The sequence below is a fragment of the Cynocephalus volans genome, chromosome 2, assembly GCF_027409185.1.
Source record: "Cynocephalus volans isolate mCynVol1 chromosome 2, mCynVol1.pri, whole genome shotgun sequence".
NCBI lineage: Eukaryota > Metazoa > Chordata > Mammalia > Dermoptera > Cynocephalidae > Cynocephalus > Cynocephalus volans.
This window is the reverse complement of record NC_084461.1, coordinates 30,845,279-30,863,559: the sequence shown is the minus strand read 5'-3', so window position 1 is coordinate 30,863,559 and position 18,281 is coordinate 30,845,279. Positions and strand designations below refer to the sequence as shown.

The window sequence follows — 18,281 nt, the reverse complement described above, 5'->3', positions numbered from 1 at the left end:
CTTTTCATGATCCTTAAGGTGGGAAGTAATTTCTAAAGTTCTTTAAGATTTGATCTAAAATCTCTCTTACAGTGTCCTCTCACTTTCTGTCCTTTATTAAAAGGCTGTTCATGGCCTCCATTGTACAGGACACATTTCTTTAATTGTTAGTTCAAAAAGCAAGTAATCGATGTAAAAATTAACACTATAAATAGGCATGAAGCTTGATACCAGACTTTGTGGGTTTGAGTCCTACCTCAGTCACCTGCTAACTGTACATCTCATTCTGCCTTCGTTTCCTCATCTGTAAAATGAAGACACGATAATGCCTGATGAAAGATTATTATTAAATAAAAGTAGTGACTATATTTAAGGTGCTCAGAAGAGCCCCAGCCACATAGAAAGCACTCAACAAGTGTTCGCTCTGGTATATAGCTACAAAGCAGGAAACTTAGGTGATAAGCAGCGTGCATGGGTACGGCTCCTATTTTGTCAGAAAAGTGCCTCTCATCATTCAGTCAGATCCCCTGGGCCAGTCAGTTAAATGTAGATTGTGCTTGCCATGTACAATGAAAGTGACAGCATTATGTCCCACAGCCTTTAAGAACAGTTTCTACATGATGCTTGATGTGACCCTTAGCATCAGTTCCTGTTCTGAGCACCCAACACCTGCTTTTTGACCTGGTCAGTTGCTTGCCATGGGATCACTAGCCATACAAGTGTGGTTTCTAGGACAAAGTGAAGTTGTCCCACAATCTCTTCAGGGCCCTCCTGAACATACATATTTACAAAGAACTATAGACATCACTCAAGATTTACGGATCAGCATTAGCCTAGGAATTTGGTCTCCCTAACTGCTTTCCTGGGTTTAGCCAAATGTCATATTTTCTCCATGTCATAATATGAAATTAACAGTGTACTGTCTATGTGACCTGAGCATGGCCCCTGTTGTTGACCAGTACCCAAGGGGAGATGGTGGGAACTGAAGAAACACACTTACGGGATCAGGAGAGCTATGCAGGCTGATGACCTGTAAGGCATCTTAGTTTATTTAGGCTCTTTTTTATAAGCCAGTAAAAATAACAAATTGTACTGATTAAGTTAGTTACGTCTGGTACAAAGCTATTTATAGAACATTCTCTGCTGCCGTGCTGCTTGAAGGTTCATGGCTAACTGCTTATCAGCAAAATAAGAGCATAAGTTCCTCATTTACAAAGTTCTCAGGGTCCCAGTTTCAATCAAAGGTCAGACCTCAAGGAGAGGGAGAAGGGGGAAACAGGGAAATGGGAAGCCAGTCTTGCTGGCCTATTCCCAATATAGCAAGGACTCTGTCAGCTTGCTATTTAGTATCTCACAGGCCCCTAAACTTACTTGGCCCCCAATATCCAGAAAGTGAGGTTCTTGATCCTTATCTTGCAGGTGTGCTGTGTTTAATGGTAACATTTGTAGAGCGGTGACCGTGTGCATGGTAGTATGCAGGATTGATCTCCTTTGGGCCTCATGACTACCCAGCAAAGGAGGTCCTAATGTTATTATCAGTTTTACAGGCTTAGGGGAGTTAAGAAACTGGAAAAGATCACGATTAGCCAACTACAGAACTGGAATTGAACCCTGAGTCTCAGAAGTTTCAAGAAAATGTATGAAAAGTACCTGTTATGTGGTTGCATCAGTTGTCTATTGCCACAATAATGATGTGTAACAAACAATCACAAAACCTCAGTAAACATTTACTTTTTCATGAGGCTGTGGGTCAGCTGGGAGGTTCTGCTGATCTCAGCTTGGCTTGTCAGGTATCTGCTGGAGGCTTGGCTGAAGGCTGGCTGGTCTGGCACAGCCTGAGCTGGGTCACCAGCTCTGTTTCACATGAGCTCTCATCCTCCAGCAGGCGAGCCCAGGTTGATTCTAATGGCAGAGGCAGGGGTCCAAGAGCAAGAACGGACAGCAAGACCCCTTGAGAACTGGCACATCATCCACTGCATTCCATTAGTCAAAGCAAGTCACAAGAACTGCCATGAGTCAAGAGCTGGGAAGTAGACTCCACCTCTTGATGAGGAAAGCTGCAGAGTCCCATTGCAAAGAGGATGGGTTCAAGGAAGTGCAAACAATGTGGCCATTAGTGCAATCAATGCACAACAGTGGTCAATGTGCTTTAGCTGTTATTATCTATACTAAATAGGTACATAATGTAACACAAAGGATAAAGTGCTAGGAATTTAGGAGAGATACAAATCAATCCTAAAGAATTTTCAGGAGGAAAAGAGATTACCTCTATAAATGAGCCATTTGGAAATGATGATAATGTAGTCTATTTTCTATTCTTCCCTTTTCATGATTCTACAGTTTATCTACCCAAAACTCTATTATATTATATACATGTTATAACAATAGAACTTGCACAAGATAAAACATGAAATTATACGGAGAGTGAAGGTGCAGCAGGAGAAATGGAAGGCCAGTCTTTATTTATAACCCATCAAAAGAAACTTTCAAGAGTGTCATAGAAGGACCTTCTAGCCTCTTTTTTATTAGCTCAGAACTCTGATCTACATCTTCAGAAACAGCCCCTCCTTCTGAGGATGGGCAAGGGAGAGGGGATACAACAAAAATCAATTAAATGAAAGAATTAGGCATGTAAAATAGAAGAAATTATGCGGGGAAAGTTTGCATAGTTTTTCAGGTGACGCCATAAGAATTATAAATAAAGGAAAATACCTTGAGAGGAGTGGGCTGTACATATGGCAAAAAGTGACTATTTATTCACTGCCAGTGGATCAAGTGCTAAAAAGCATCATGTTGTAGCATATTTCGAACTCCAGGTGTGGTCTGAGGACCAACAGCATCAGCATCACCTGGGATCTTGTTAGAAATAAAGAATTTCCCCCCATGCCACCCCAGACCTACTGAATCAGAATCTGCAATTAGCAAGGTCCCAGGGGGATTCAGATGGCCACTAATGTTTGAGTAGCAGCACTATAACAGATGTCATACTGGGTTTTAGAGGCAGAAAACCCCATGTTGCTCCTTGGGCACATCTGTTCTCCAGCCTCAGTTTCTTTATCCACACTGCAGTCGTACCAATGTACATCACAGAATTGTCACTGTATTAGTCCATTTTTGTGTTGCTCTAACAGAATACCTGAAACTGAGTAATTTATAAAGAACAGAGGTTTATTTGGCTTATGATTCTGGGACAGCTGCATCTGGCACAGGCCTCGGGTGGAAAGTGGCAGGCAGCTGGCGAGTACAAGCAGGTCACATGGCAAGAGGGAGCAAGAGAAAGAAACAGGGGAGGTGCCAGGGTCTATTAAACAACCAGCTCTCACAGGAACTAATAGAGCGAGAACCCACCCACTACTCCCACCCGCCAGGGAGAGCATTAATCCATTCATGAGGGATCCACCCTCATGACTCAAACTGCTCTCAGCACTGCCACATTGGGGATCAGATTGCCACATTAGTTCTGGGGCAACAATAACATCCAAACTCCATCAGTCATAGAGAGGAATAAGTGAGATAATGTCATCGCAGCATTAGATGGATACAAGGGCACAGGCGGATGCCATGATCTGACGTCCTCTCTGATCAGCATTGGTGTGAAGTGTAGCATTTGCCTGCAGCCCCCTAGACATTCGTGCCATGATAATTTTTAAAGGGAAGCAAACTTCCATTTGCATTGGGTTTTCCTACCACATATAAATCAGGAATTCTCAACCGTGGCTATTTACTAGAATCAGCTAGGGAAATTTTTTTAATACTGATCCCTGGCCCTACCCCTCCCAGAGTCAGATTAATTTGTGTGGGTGGGGGCTCCAGCGTTGGTATTTTTTAAAAGCCCTGCTGGCAACTTCAGTGAGCAGTGGAGACTGAGAACTCCTGATTCCAGGGTCCCAGGAATGGGGTGTGTCTGAGAAAGTGGCCCTCAGCCTCTGTCTCTCTCTCATTCTCCCCTGCCACAGTGCTCCACCACGTGTGGCCTGGGGGCCTACTGGAGAAGCGTGGAGTGCAGCACCCAGGTCGATACCGACTGTGCAGCCATTCAGAGGCCTGACCCTGCCAAGAGATGCCACCTGCGCCCGTGTGCTGGCTGGAAAGTGGGGAACTGGAGCAAGGTAATTCATCAAGCTCAGCAGTGCCTTGCAGAGGGGAGGTGGAATCTTATATACAAATTTGCTAAAGTTGACTCCTTTCTTCCTATCTTCCTGGCTCCCTTCTGCCTCTTTTCTTTTATAAAATCATGGATGAGTAAATCATAGATGTGATAATAGACCTACTTCAAGTTACACAAAAGTCTTAGGAGAACAGAATTTTTATTAACCCACGTGTTCTTCCCTGCCTACTTTTTCCTTTACAAGATAAATGGTAATAAAAAGCTAAATCTGTGTAATTAGTTGTTTGTCCAGCATGCAACACTATTTCTGAATTAAATTCAGCAGTATAATAAGTAGTTATATATTATCACATACATATTTAAATCATGGCTCAGCACCTCTTCATGAAGCAAGTATTCAATTTAATCTGACAGGGGCTGGCCCCGTGGCTCACTCGGAAGAGTGCAGTGCTGGCAGCGCCGAGGCTGTGAGTTCGGATCCTATATAGGGATGGCCGGTGCGCTCACTGGCTGAGCATGGTGCGGACGACACCGAGCCAAGGGTTACAATCCCCTTACCAGTCAGAAAAAAAAAAAAAAAAATATGCCAGACCCAAAATGAAAAGAAAGCTGAGGCATAATGAATAATTTGGTCTTTAAACGTGTATTCCCTGTACTGATCTTTCTGAAGTGGGATTTTACCGTCTGTGCTGATTGTGGTCATTCACTTTACTGTGCTGTCTTTGTAGTTCCTTATGAAAAAGATGTCTCAGGTTTTCAGATTAGTTAGCTGTGGGGCACTAACCAGACCTAATCTGCTTCTCAACCTGGACTGGAGCTAAGCCAGCCCTTGGGGCTGGCTCTTACCTAGGCTGTAAGACACCAGTCAACGGCAATGTCGAGGGCCAGTTGGCAGGTAGAGAATGCAGAGATATGACTGTGCATACATCTTGAGTTTGTCACTCGTGTCCAACCCAATAAATACTATAGGTCCCTGTCCCCTCTCCAAGGAGACAAGTTCCACTTGACAGCTGAGACACAGGAGAAGGGAAAAGAAAGAGCTAGTCAGGAAGTTTGGAAAGGCCGGTGTCTCCTCTAGACATTAGTTCCTTCATCCAGTGGAGAACTCATGTCCCCAGACAAACAGGACCATGAGGTGTCTCACTGGGCATCTCTGATTCTCCTGGCAGACCTACCGATGAGACAGGAGCAGGGAATGTCATTTGTTTGCTTTAGGATCCTTTTACCAAAGTAAGACTCTCATCTTTGGGAAGAGAGAGGAAGTGGGACTACTCCTTGTGACAATTTCCACACATTCGTTTGACACCTGCCACCCTCCCTGTCTCTGTTTCCACACCATTTTCTTTCAGGAATGAATGCTGGTTCTTCTTTCTCTTCCAACTCATAACAAACTCAGGATCCAACAAAGAAAAATTCTCAGCTACAAATTCTCTTCCATACCCAGAAAAATCTCAAGAAACATCTTATGTCTTACCTTGACAAATGTTGACCAAGTCCTAAAGTTTCACTTTCCCCTCACAGAGAATAATCATGTCCTTGGAAAGTACATGGCTCATTAAAAGGACAGATGTGTGAAATAGCTCACACTTTGAAAAGGTGAGCTTCAGACTGAGGAATTCTAACTGGTCCAAAACACCAAATGAAAGATCAGGGAGCTCTTCTCTGGGGTCAGGCCCTCTCTTTTCCTTCTTTCTCTCTTGCTCTCTCTCTCTCTCTGTCATGGCCTGGAGGGTTGCAGATAGATTGATTAACTGCTGTAGCACTCTGAGGGGTTTTGTACAAGTTGTGTCTGATGTATCCTCAAATTCCACCAGAATCTGGCAACCACAACAACTAAAATTTAGTCCTCAAAATCAGTCGATTCCTATCAGTAAAGAAGATGTCTCTTCTATCAGGATAATGGATAAACATTATGTCAAAGACACTATTTACTGATAATCAATTGCCCTGACTTCTGTTTTTCCTGGAAATGTTAGTTTAGAATTGATCTTAAATCCTAGGGCCAGCCCGTGGTTCACTCGGGAGAGTGCGGTGCTGATAACACCAAGGCCACGGGTTTGGATCCCTATATAGGGATGGCCGGTTAGTTCACTTGGGAGAGCGTGGTGCTGACAACACCAAGCCAAGGGTTAAGATCCCCTTACCGGTCATTTTCAAAAAAAGAAAAAAGAATTGATCCTAAATCTTGATGATTAAGTGAGTCTCCTTCTCAATTACCATATTACCAGCCAGAGCGTATGGATGTCTGAAGTCCACGCCACACCCTAAGAAAGACCTAAGGGAGTTAATGTTCAATCAGCTCCCCTCTTATCCTATTATCAACTGAATTTGTTACTCCTGGGAATCCAGCCCATCCTGCTTAGACAAGCAGATTTTCTTTTGCTATTTCCCCCTTCCCCCCAGCCAAGGCCTGCTTTGACTGGGGTCAGGGGAATAGCTAGGGGAGATCAGGGTCTGTCTTCCAGTTTCACAAGTGTGTATCTCCTCATCTCATAAGACTTAGCATAAGCTTTGACTCCTTTATTCAGACCTTTCTTGACTTCTTCAGGTGAAATTAACTGCCTAGTCCTTTGTGCTCTCACTAGATCATGAACAGCTTATGGTATATGTATTAGCCTGTTTCTGTTGCTTATAACAAAGTATCTGAAACTGTGTGACTTATAAAGAAAAATGACATTTATTGCTTACAGTTTCTGGGGCTGGGAAGTCCAAAGTCCATCTGGTGGTGGAAATAGTGACCCAGGGGTCTCACATTGCAAGATGGTGGAAGCAGAGAGAGCAGAGAGAGTTCCTCATGCACTGTCCTTTTAAAAGCCTCAGAAACACACCCCTGACCACCATTTTTAATCCATTCATTACTGCACGGTCCTACAATCTAATCACCTCTTTAAGATCCCACCTTTCAATTACTATCATAGGACTTCCCACCCTCTTAACAGTCACAGTGGGGACCAAGTTTCTAATACATAAAACTTGGGGGACACAGTTCAAGCTTCAGTGAGTTTTGAGGGGACATAATTCAATCCACGACAGTATATAATCTTTATGACTTCTTATTTATGTGACTGCCCTTGTCCCTGCTAGATTCCAAACCACTTAGGGTACCAAGACAGAGTTTGGAATGTAGTAAGTTCTCAGTAACAGGGGGAAGGGCAGTGGGGGATGGACAGATGCATTTTGATGCTGTTCAACTTAGAATTTTTGGAATGAATTATTTGATTTTAATGTCTTTATTAATGTGTTTAGCATAAGGAAAAGAGCGAAAGGAATTCTTTCTGTAATCTGGTTTAGTATTTGGCGTGTAACTTCAAGACTAAGAAAATACTCTGAAATCAAACAGAATACAAATCCAGGAATCCCATACACTTATGACATTTTGGGATAGTTTAATCATCTAGTTCATCCTCCCTTTAATATCAATGGGGGAAATGGAGGCTTAGAGAAGTGATGTGATTAATTCACAGGCACGCAGCTACTTGGTGCCAGGGTCATACTTGAATGCGGTCTGTCGACCTCCCAATCCCATGCTCGTTCATTTCACTGTACTTATCTGAACACTCTGTATAAATCCAACATGGAAAGTGTATCAGGATGACTTCATAAATCAAAAATAACACAAGAAAGAAAAGGTTGGGATTTTATTTTATCTCTGTCAGTGGCTCCTATAAGCAAAGGGTATTTTTTCATCTTCACTCAGTTTGGTTTGCAAATCACATCAGTTAAACAAACTGATACAGTAACTGGAAAACTATCAGTCCTGTTTCCTTTCAACAGGGCATTAGCCAATCTTTCTGCTCCCATTAGCCTGGCTCACCTCCTCAGTCTGATCCACAGGCTCCAGCTTAGGAAAACAGGAATACCAATGACTCTCCTCTAGGGCAATGAGCAAAGGAATGTAATTGGCTTTCAGCACACGACAGCAAACAGCATTAGGAGTAGAGTGAGTTAACAGGCTGCCACTTCTCTCTTGCTAACTGAATCAGAGGCCCTTTTGAAAACTGACCAGAAAAATCATAGACCGAGTGTCTTCACTTATTACTGACTTCAGTGTATTAATACATTTCATTTCCCACTGATTATGAATATGCTCTTGACAAAAGAGTAATGCTAATTTGAAAATTAAATTTAGAAATAACAGATGGTAGCAACAAGTGAAAATAAGAAAATAAAACCCAGTTTTACACTTACGTCTTTTTTTAATTGAAACATTTTTTTGATTATACATATTTGTGGGGTACAGAGTTATATTTCAGTACATGTATACAATGTGTGATGATCAATTCAGGGTAATTAGCATATTCATCACTGCAAAACAATCATTTCTTATGTGGAGGGCATTCGAGCTCCTCTCTTCTAGCCATTTGATAACACTGTAAATTATTGTTAATTATAGATAACAAGCTCGACTATACACCAATAAAACTTATTTTCCTATCTAGTTGGTTTGTGTTCATTAACCAACCTCTCACTATATACTTATGTCTTACAAAATTCCTTTTTCCTAATAAAGAGCCCTCTCATTTTAACCATGTGCTATTTCCTGTAAGTCTGTTTTATCAGACAAATGCCTGCTTTGCGTAGAAACTATTAGTATGCTTTCTCATTTTTTCCACGGCTAATTTTAAATTAAAAGTGACTTTTTTTCTCTGTATACTTACTGCATGGCAGGAAAGTGAAGTTTTTAATTTGTATTTTTGGGGGCTGTCTGTCAAGTGTTGCTTATTTGTGAGAAGCTAAACACACTTGATTTATGTAAGCATTAGAGCATCAATCTGACCCCTTGTCACACAGACCCACGTGTTACAGGCCAAGGTTTGAAGTCGGGTGATGGTGCAATCTGCCAGTTAGCAGAAGAAGAGGGGTGAGGGGCAGTATTTCGAGATCTATTTCTACTAAAAAGTCTTGAGGAATTTCCTTTCCTCATGCACAACCCTATAACCTCAGCTGTTCCACCATAGCCAGAAAGAGAACATGATCTTTTATCATGTAGAGAGGAGAATCAAATGAAAACATACCTTACAGCAATGGACACTCTTTCTTGGTTGCACATTTTCTCAGCCAAGACTGCCAGTGAGATCACTGATGGAAGAATTAGAGGGTAAGGAAAGATACTCTTCATCTTGTGGTGACCAGCGATCTCTTTAGTCCATTGGGAGCGCCCCCAGCTGACCTTGCTCAGAATTCAAATAATTATTCAACAAATCCTCATGACGTCTGCAATTTATTGTCAAATAGTTCAGCAAAATGAAAGATTACATCTATAGAAAGAGAGAAAGCAAATGAAGTAAAACATGACCTGGAGAGTCTAAAAACAACCAGACAAATCCATATTGACCATCTGCACTGTGCTGGGCCCCATGTAAGCTTCACAGACAGTCTAATAGAAAGGACAGACAAAATAAAGAAAAGTTGTTCCACATTTCAGGTTCCTGTGATGGAAACAGAGAAAGCAGTGAGATAAATAACAAGAGAAAGTACCTTCTTCAGATAAAGTGTTCAAAGAAGACCTCTCTGACTAGGTGTCATTTAAGCTGAGGCCTAAAGGAAGAGCAGTAGCAGGTTATGCTTAGAGAAGAGGAAGGACCATTCAGGACACAGGGGCGACGGGATGTATCGTGAACCCCAGGAGAATCTGGGGAAGAGTCTGGGCTGATGAGCACAGGCGTCTGCCTCCTTCCCACCTACCAGAGGCCCAACCTGATTGTGGGTAGTGACAAGACAGACCAGGCTAGGACTGGCCATGAGAGACACCAGAATGAGGAGGCAAGATAAGACCAAGGGCTATGGCAGGCCCTAGAATTCAAAACAGACTAGAAGCCAGGCCCTGGAAGCTCAGCAGAAGAAGGGCGCAGGTACAAATCAAATCCGCGTAGGTGGGGCATGGAGTAGCTGCCAAAATCCAAGAGGTCAGAGAGTAAACAAAAGCAGGACGCCAGAATAGGCCACGTAAACTCTGCTCATCAGTGACCCAGGCCCATCAATGTTTTTCATGGTCCCAAGAAGGTCAGCAGCCTGCAGGGAGCCGTGTGATCCTGTGACACAGCGGGCTGTGGGAAGCGGGGAGCGGGGGGCATGTCTGGAGGCTTTCAGTGTGCACTGCTGAGGAAACGCACAGTAACGGGGGCAGGCGATGGCCGCTGCAGGAGGCAGGATGGGAAGGGACAAGGACAGGACTGCTCATTTCTGCGAGACGGGCAACCGAGCAGTTATTCAGTTTGTCTCCCTCAGAGAGGCCCTTTGTTAGGGACATAGTAACCTATTCTGTACTCAGAGTCATGGAGAAAAGCCGTTCTCAGCAGGATTCCAGGGGAGAGATGGAGGTGGTTTGGCAGAAAGCTCCCCCTGTGGCGATCCGAATGCCCCATCCCGGGAAGGGGCAGTTGGGCCACTTTGCCTGGAATGAATACAGACATCCAGAGGGGACAGCCACCCACCGAGACAGGCTGTGCCAGCAGGCACACCAACCCCAATGTCTGTAATCTTCACAACAGCCTGGGAGGTCACAGTTAGTACCCCACTTTACAGATGTGACTCCTGAGGCTCAGAGCATTTCTGTGACTTGCCCAAAGGTTCGTGACTAGTGAGTGACAGGACTGGAATTCTTACCCACTTCTGTCAGACATCAAAACCCTCACACTGTGTTGGCTGACACTGGAGCCCCGTCTGGAGGAGCGGCTTGGGTGACTCCCTCTCTATGGCATGGGAGGGAAAGCAGGGTTCACGTGAACTAGACCTAACCGCTCTTATGGCTAGAAACCTGGAGTCTCCAGGGTGGAGGAGAGTGGTTGCCTGATGCCCAGCTCTCAGGGATCACCTTTCTTTTGCTCTCCATACAGTGCTCCAGAAACTGCAGCGGCGGCTTCAAGATCCGGGAGATTCAGTGCATGGACAGCCAGGACCACCGGGGCCTGAGGCCGTTTCACTGCCAGTTCCTGGCTGGGATTCCTCCCCCGCTGAGCATGAGCTGTAACCTGGAGCCCTGTGAGGAATGGCAGGTGGAGCCGTGGAGCCAGGTATGGCCCCCAGCAACCGGCCAGGGAGATAGGCCACCACGCAACCTGGCAAACCATGACTCCTGGTGTTGCTGAAGAGTCTAGAAGCCATGTCAATGGCTGGCGTCCATTCAGACCCCACACTGTATGGAGGAAGCCAAACAGGTAGAATACTTTCAGGAGGTGAAAAAATTCCACTGAGAAGAGGCTGCTGTTTGGTTCCAACCATGACGATTCAGTTTTTTATTACAACCTGGTCTCCCAATGCGTATGTTGGGCAATTGGGTTTTGTATTAGTCTATTTCTGTTGCTTATAACAAAATACTGGGTGATTTATAAAGAAAACTGAAATGTATTGCTTACAGTTTCTGAGGCTGGGAAGTCCAAAGTTCATCTGGTGGTGGTGACAGTGACCCAGGGGTCTCACATTGCAACATGGTGGAAGCAGAGAGAGCAGAGAGTTCTTCATGTGCTGTCCTTTTAAAGCCTTCAGAACCACACCCCTGACTATCATTCTTAATCCATTCACTACTGCATGGTCCTACAATCTAATGACCTCTTTTTGGGCCCCACCTTTCAATTACCACAATAGGATTTCCCACTCTCTTAACAGTCACAGTGAGGACCAAGTTTCTAATACATAAAATTTTGGGACACAATTCAAGCTTCAGTGAGTTTTGGGGGGACATATTGAGCACAATGGAATGACTGAATAAGGACCACTTTGAGGAGAGTCACTCAGGACAGAGCCTCACACACCTCACCAAGGCTTCTGCCATCAGGCCTGGGAGCAATGGTCAGACCTTCTCCACACACAGTATAATTTTAGAGTTCTGTCTCTCAGTTAAACATGAGGACTCTGGCTCTTTTGGATCTTTGTTCTACTTTGACACATGAAAGCATGGTTACTGTTCTTTGAAGTATAATGGTCTCATTTTCCAACACACAAATGCCTCAATGACTAAAAAAACACTCCCAACTAAATCCATGCCTGGTAGAAAGAAGACACCCCCCCACCCCCCCAAAAAGAACCCAGCATATTTTTAGTATGTCTATGAGCTAGGCACTTTATATGCAATACTTGGTTTAATGCTGGCAATGACCTGGATGATAAGCTTTATTAATTCTATTTTATCAGGGAAGAAATTGAGACCAAGAGAGGTCAAGAATCTTACCTGAGGTCACACAACTAGAAAATAAATGGTGCAGTATTAATTCAAGCATACACCACCGACTGCAATTCCTGTGCTTTTTCTGCTATAGAACCTAGTCCTGCCGTGTGCCAGGGAAGGGAAGGTAGAGAATCCCAAGCTGAGGATAGAGAGTTAGTGTTAAAGCCTATGGAAGACTGAGCCTCAAGAGCTATTTGCTTCCCACTGTGTCAAACTGATTCCAAAGGCTCTGGGCCACCACCTCATATGTTCTGGAGCAGCAGCCACTGCTATCCCCTCTTTCTCCTCCTGCCAAGCTCTGAAATACCTGAAGTGCGTGCTACTCCCATGCTCTAGGTCCAGACCTCCCCATGTATGCTGAGCCTACCCTGGACCTGTTCAGGTGACAGTTTCCAGAATCCTAGAATCTGCAGAGGAGCTTAGACTGCCTCATCAGAGAAATGGCATTTGCAGGTTATCAAATATGAGCAATTAGATTTTCTTTCTGGTTATGAAAAAGATATATATTTTACATTTCCTCAGTATATTCCCGGAGCCCCAACATGAGCCTATTTCTTGAAGGCCTCCCACACTCTCCTTTCTGAATTGCTTTGTTCAGAACAAACCACAAAGTTGAAAGACCTCCCTCTGAGGGAGCAGTGAAGATGAGAAATGTAAAAGTCAGTCTAGTACCTGGAGCTGTTGAGAGACTGGGCATCTTTAGGTACTTTACCTGACCTACCGTGATGCTGCTCTGCCTGTATACAACATCTAATGGACTGCCATTCTGGGAATGCTCAGGACCCATTCAGTAAACGTCAGCCAGCCCTGACTACCTCCATGGCACATGCATTTTAACTGTGGGAACATCTCTATACTAGTGGTGGTCAAATTTTAGCATGTTTCAGAACCACCTGGAGCGCTTGTCAACACACAGATAGTTGGGCCCCATCCCCAGAGTGTCCAATTCCAGGGTCTGGGGTGGGCCTGAAAATTTGCATTTCTCCTAAGTACCCAGAAGATGGTGAAGTTGTTTTTCAGGGGATCACATTTTGAAAACCACTTGTCCACACTTTCTTCACCCCCTTTTCCTGGAGATTATTTGACCAGGTGGCCTTGAATCTGTAGACACACATGCAGAAATGCACAAGTACCTCCAACATGGGGCTCCTCCCTTCTTTCCTGATATAGGGTTAGAAACAGACTGAATAACTGGGAAAAAAGCCCATGTTGATTTTCAAAGCTGGAATATTATAAGGACAATACATTGGTTCTTTTACTGAGCAGAAAAGGTTAATTGTGTATAATTTCCCTGTTTTCTCCAGTACCACCACACACTTAGTGCCCGACGTGATGGGCATGATGTTGGCTAGGCAACCATAATTGTCTCGTTGTTGTTATTGTTGTCACCATGCCATAACAGATTTTTCAAAGTGCTTTTCAAAGTATTCAAAGTACTTTTCAAAGATTTTTGGTGAATTATTTAATTTCCTCCTAGAAACCTCATGTTTTCATAGACAATATATCTTATAAAATTATTCTAGTGAGCAAAATCTTGACATGGTTTAGAATTGTATCCCTTCAGGAATCCAACTTGTCATCTTGAATTTATTTTGTCAGCATTACAGCCAATGCATCAGAATCCTGAGCAAATTCATCAATTTCATTATTCCTAATACAGACAGAATTAATTCTAAAACTTCATGTAGTGGGAAAGGAAGACTCAATCCCATTTTAATACGAGGTGAACAAAATTGTATTGCAATTGTGTTCTGTTGGGCTGTCAGAGCCAACCATAATTTAAAAATCAAAATTTTACATTTTTGTTTCTGGACACTTGTGCCAGAAGGCAAAATGCAAATAGCATAACGCCCATTCTGGAATGACCAGTCTTTGGGTTTTTAACCAAAATTCCTTCTTTTGGCATATTGTTTGGCATTGCACTATTTGGCCTCTTCTGATTTTTCTCCTCCTCTTATCCTCAAGATTTTCTTCATCACCCTCCCTCCCTCTCTTTAATTCTTGTCTTACCATTGTTGCTTTAAACAACTAGGGTGATCATTGTAAGGAACCTGAAAGGAAGCTACAGATTTCAGTACAGATACCAATATTCTGAACAACACAGTACACAACAAAAATTACAGTACAACTTTCTTTCCTTATTTTTGAACATGTCACCACCCTGACTTTTACCTAATCCTGTCCCTATTATGTATCAGTGTTCCAGGTCCTGTGGAGGTGGAGTTCAAGAAAGAGGAGTGTCTTGTCCAGGAGGCCTCTGTGACTGGACAAGAAGACCCATGTCCACTGTGCCCTGCAATGAGCACCTTTGCTGTCACTGGGCCACTGGAGACTGGAACACGGTAAGAGTCAGTGATAAATGCTTCATTTTACTTTAGCTTTAAAAAAGAAAACAACATTCATTTTCTTTTGATTGCAAAAGTAGTGTATATTCGTTGTAAGTGTTCAATGTATTCATTGATTTACGGAGTGCTTCTAAATACTTTATCTTTAGTATTCTTCTGCCATCTAATACCTCTAAGTCTGCTCAAAGTTAACCCATAGCTGCCGTAGGTCAATGTTTACTGTCTCGAGTTCAGAAGAGAAAAGATCAAATGCTTTCAAAAGAGAAAAGATCAAATATCAAAATTATTCCAGAACTGTGAAGTCTAAGGAAAGGTGAGTTTGGGGCCCAACACCTTGGATCCTCTGGCTTTTTCTAGAGCAAAGCGTTGAGTATGTCCTGTAGCTTTAGGCTTAGTCTGACTTCGTGAGTTTCCGGCCTCTTCTCAGCCCACAGTTCAGTTTGCCAGAGGGCTAGGCTGTTTGATGGAGAGATAAACAAAATAATTAAACTGAAAATGAGGAAAAGATTTACTGTTCTCCCAAAGTTTATTTATTGCATAAATAACACTGTATCAGTGATAATGAAAATAAAGAAAATTCTTCCATAGACAGATTCTGCCATCATTCTGACTTTTCTTATCTTGGGTTCTCTAGAAAATAGAGTCTCAGGGCAAAAATCTAACACTTCATTAGGAAATACAATGCCAGGGAAGCAAGACTGATAGAATAGAGGAAGAAGGTAGAGAAGGAGAATCAAATATGAAGTGGGACATTACAGACTCATTATCTTACCTAAGTGACATTGCTTGGTGTCAGGAGCAACCGATTGCCTGCTAGCACGGGAAAGTCCTCTAAAAGCTGTACGAATGATGCCTCTGATGGCCATTTATCCAGGGGTAAGAAGGGAGAAGAGTTATCTTCTGGCTCCTGTCTCCCCTTGGATACAGTCTCACCTGGAGGACTAACATCCCCATGCTTCTAGGTTGTCCACATGTAGACACTGAGCAGGTCCCATCATGTCTCATGTCTCATGTCTCATTGGCAAAAAGAAAGCCCAGAGTCAGGAGGTGAGAGGTACATGGTGTGGACATGAGGTGCAGGCCAGTGGGTTGTGCTTCCAGGAAGTTAGTCGCCACCTCAGCTGGGACAGAACACGGGGCCAGCAGCTGGGAGATGGGGGGATCTGATACACCAAGGCCTAGACTATTAACATTTTTATAATGTAGCTCATTTATGTGCAAGTATACTTTGATGGTTATAATTAGAACACAGGCCAATGCAGTATTTTGCCCAGTGTAATGCCCCCAGATATTTTTAGGTTGCTATATTCTTAGTAATCATTGTTCATAGCCACAGAGTTGCACCTGCACAGCTGTGACCAACTCGAATGCTGGTTCAAACTGGCCGTCTGCTGGCAGTTGGGAACATGAGGCACAATTGACTTGAATCTAAAGCTACGTTGACTTAGCTGTGTAGAAGAATGCAGGCAGGCATTATATTAGACACAGCAGCCTCATCTCTGGCTGCTGCCTGAGGACACAAATTTATTTGCTTCCTGACTGGTACAGGGTATGCGTGGCTGTCAAGGAATGAGAGCAAAGGCTCACCTCGACACACAGAAGCCTCAGCCTCAGCAGCCTCAGTTTCATGACACTGTTTTAAACTGTTCTGGTCACACATGCCTAAGGCCAAGTGCCAACTCACAGGCCCCCAGCATGGAGCAGTTCTCACCATCAGTAACTTCTCAGTAGACAAGGCAGTCTTAACTTTCCACGTTGACCACGTTTACTCCGTAGCTACCAAGGAAGCCATTCCTCAAGGTCATTTCCCTTCCAAATGGGCTGAACCAGGTAAATGTTAACCCTTTAGTCACAATAATATTCCATCAAAATTGATTGACTCTAACTTACTTAACTATTGCTCTGTTGTCAGAGTGTCTGTCTATGGGCTCCAAATAAATAGTTATCTAATTAATATTCACTGCCACCAGCAAGGTCTGAGTGCCATAGTCTAGCCATAAACCTCACAAAATTAGTTACTAACATCATGGTGACTCACAGATCCAAGGAAGCAGTGGCCTTCTCCACCCACACAGGCCTGAGCAGAGGCTGTGCTTTCTCCTGGCAGGCCTTGGCCCCAGCCACCTGGGAGTTTCAGACTAAGCTCTTCATAAATATCCTGGAGCTCTGTAGAACACTATGTGCATCAGTAATCAAATGTGACCACGAGGAGAGAAAATTTGCTACAATGTGAATAGTCATGAAAAGGCTATAAGTTTGGGACCATTTGGGGGCACAAAATCTCACAGATTAAAAACTACAAATGAACATGTTTAAGTCTTACTGTCAGTTCCCTGAGGGAGTTAGAGGTGGCACTCTATTGAAGGTGGACATGGGTTGAAGTTTTCTTGGAAAAGTCATGTGTCAAGAATTCATCAATTGTGCATACCAAAGAATGGGGGTGGAGTGTGAGTGGGAGTAGCCAACACCTATCAAGCCAGCCGTTGGTATTACTCCTGACCTCCATGATTCATTATGAAGTGAAAAAAAAATCAATCTATGGATTAAACATACACATTTGCCCCTGTTACCAAAACTCTACTGAATAGGCAGAAGGGATAAAGATAAAACACCAAAAATGGTATGAATCCACAAAGACAAAGATGGGGGCAGGAAACAATAGCAGAGAGGAGTAGATAAAACTTTGGAAGCTGGAAACAGGTGGTAAAAGGTCTCATCTCTCAAATGATTAATTGGAAATACACACAAAAAACAGTGTGAGAGAGAGTCCAAAGATCCTCCGAGAGTACGTGCCCTGTGGTGCCAGCGGGTGACCAAGCAGGTAGGCTTCGCTGCCGCCACCCGACTCCATCCCAAGCCCTGCCAAGTGCACACTGATCAGAGAGGCACCCAGCCAGAGAGGCCCAAGATCCTCGGAGACTATGTGCCCTGTGGTGCCAGCATGTGATCCAGCAGATAGGACTTGCCGCCACCACCCAACCCCATCCCCAGCCCCGCCAAGTGTGTGCCGATCAGAGAGGCACCCAGTGGGAGAAGCCCAAGATCTGTAGAGACCACGTGCCATGTGGTGCCAGTGCACAAGCCAGCAGGTAGGCCTTGACACCACTGCTCAACTCCATCCCGAGCCTGGCTGAGTGCATGGTGACCAGAGAGGTACCTCCCCTGAGAGGCCCAAGATCCGAGGCAACCATGCCCCCAAGGCACTAGTGGGCAACTGAGCAGACACTAAGGCAGCCATACCAAATTGGGAGTCCTAGCACCATCCTAGCCAGACAATAGTGTCAAACCAGTAGACTGTGAAATCCCCTGCCATGATGACTAAACATCAAAGGAAAGATACCAGAAATATGAAAAATCAAGAAAGTAAACCACCAAAGGGCAATAACTCTCAAGATCTAGATCCTATATAACAAGAAGCCCTTGAAATGTCTGACAAGGAATTTCGAGTGATAATTCTAAGGAAACTAAATGAGATAAAAAAAAAAAACTCACCTAGACAACACAATGAAATGAGGAAAAGTATACAGGACCTGAAAGAAGAACTGTACAAGGAAATCAATGCCCTGAAAAAGAATGTAGCAGAGATTGCTGAGCTGAAGAATTCATTCAACCAAATAAAAAACACAACAGAGAGTTTTACCAGCAGGCTTACAAAAGCAAAAGAGAGAACTTCTGACCTTGAAGA

General features: G+C 43.7%; 1 protein-coding gene across 2 annotated transcripts in view; it reads left to right on the top strand.

Moving 5' to 3' along the window:
* ADAMTS12 (ADAM metallopeptidase with thrombospondin type 1 motif 12) overlaps positions 1–18,281 on the top strand; it is a 339,684-nt gene that overhangs the window by 305,493 nt on the left and 15,910 nt on the right. For both annotated transcript variants that reach the window (XM_063087212.1, XM_063087211.1), the window contains 3 exons: positions 3,936–4,088; positions 10,924–11,100; positions 14,450–14,593. In XM_063087212.1, coding sequence (XP_062943282.1) covers positions 3,936–4,088; positions 10,924–11,100; positions 14,450–14,593 — 474 coding nt within the window. The remainder of the gene's footprint in view (positions 1–3,935; positions 4,089–10,923; positions 11,101–14,449; positions 14,594–18,281) is intronic.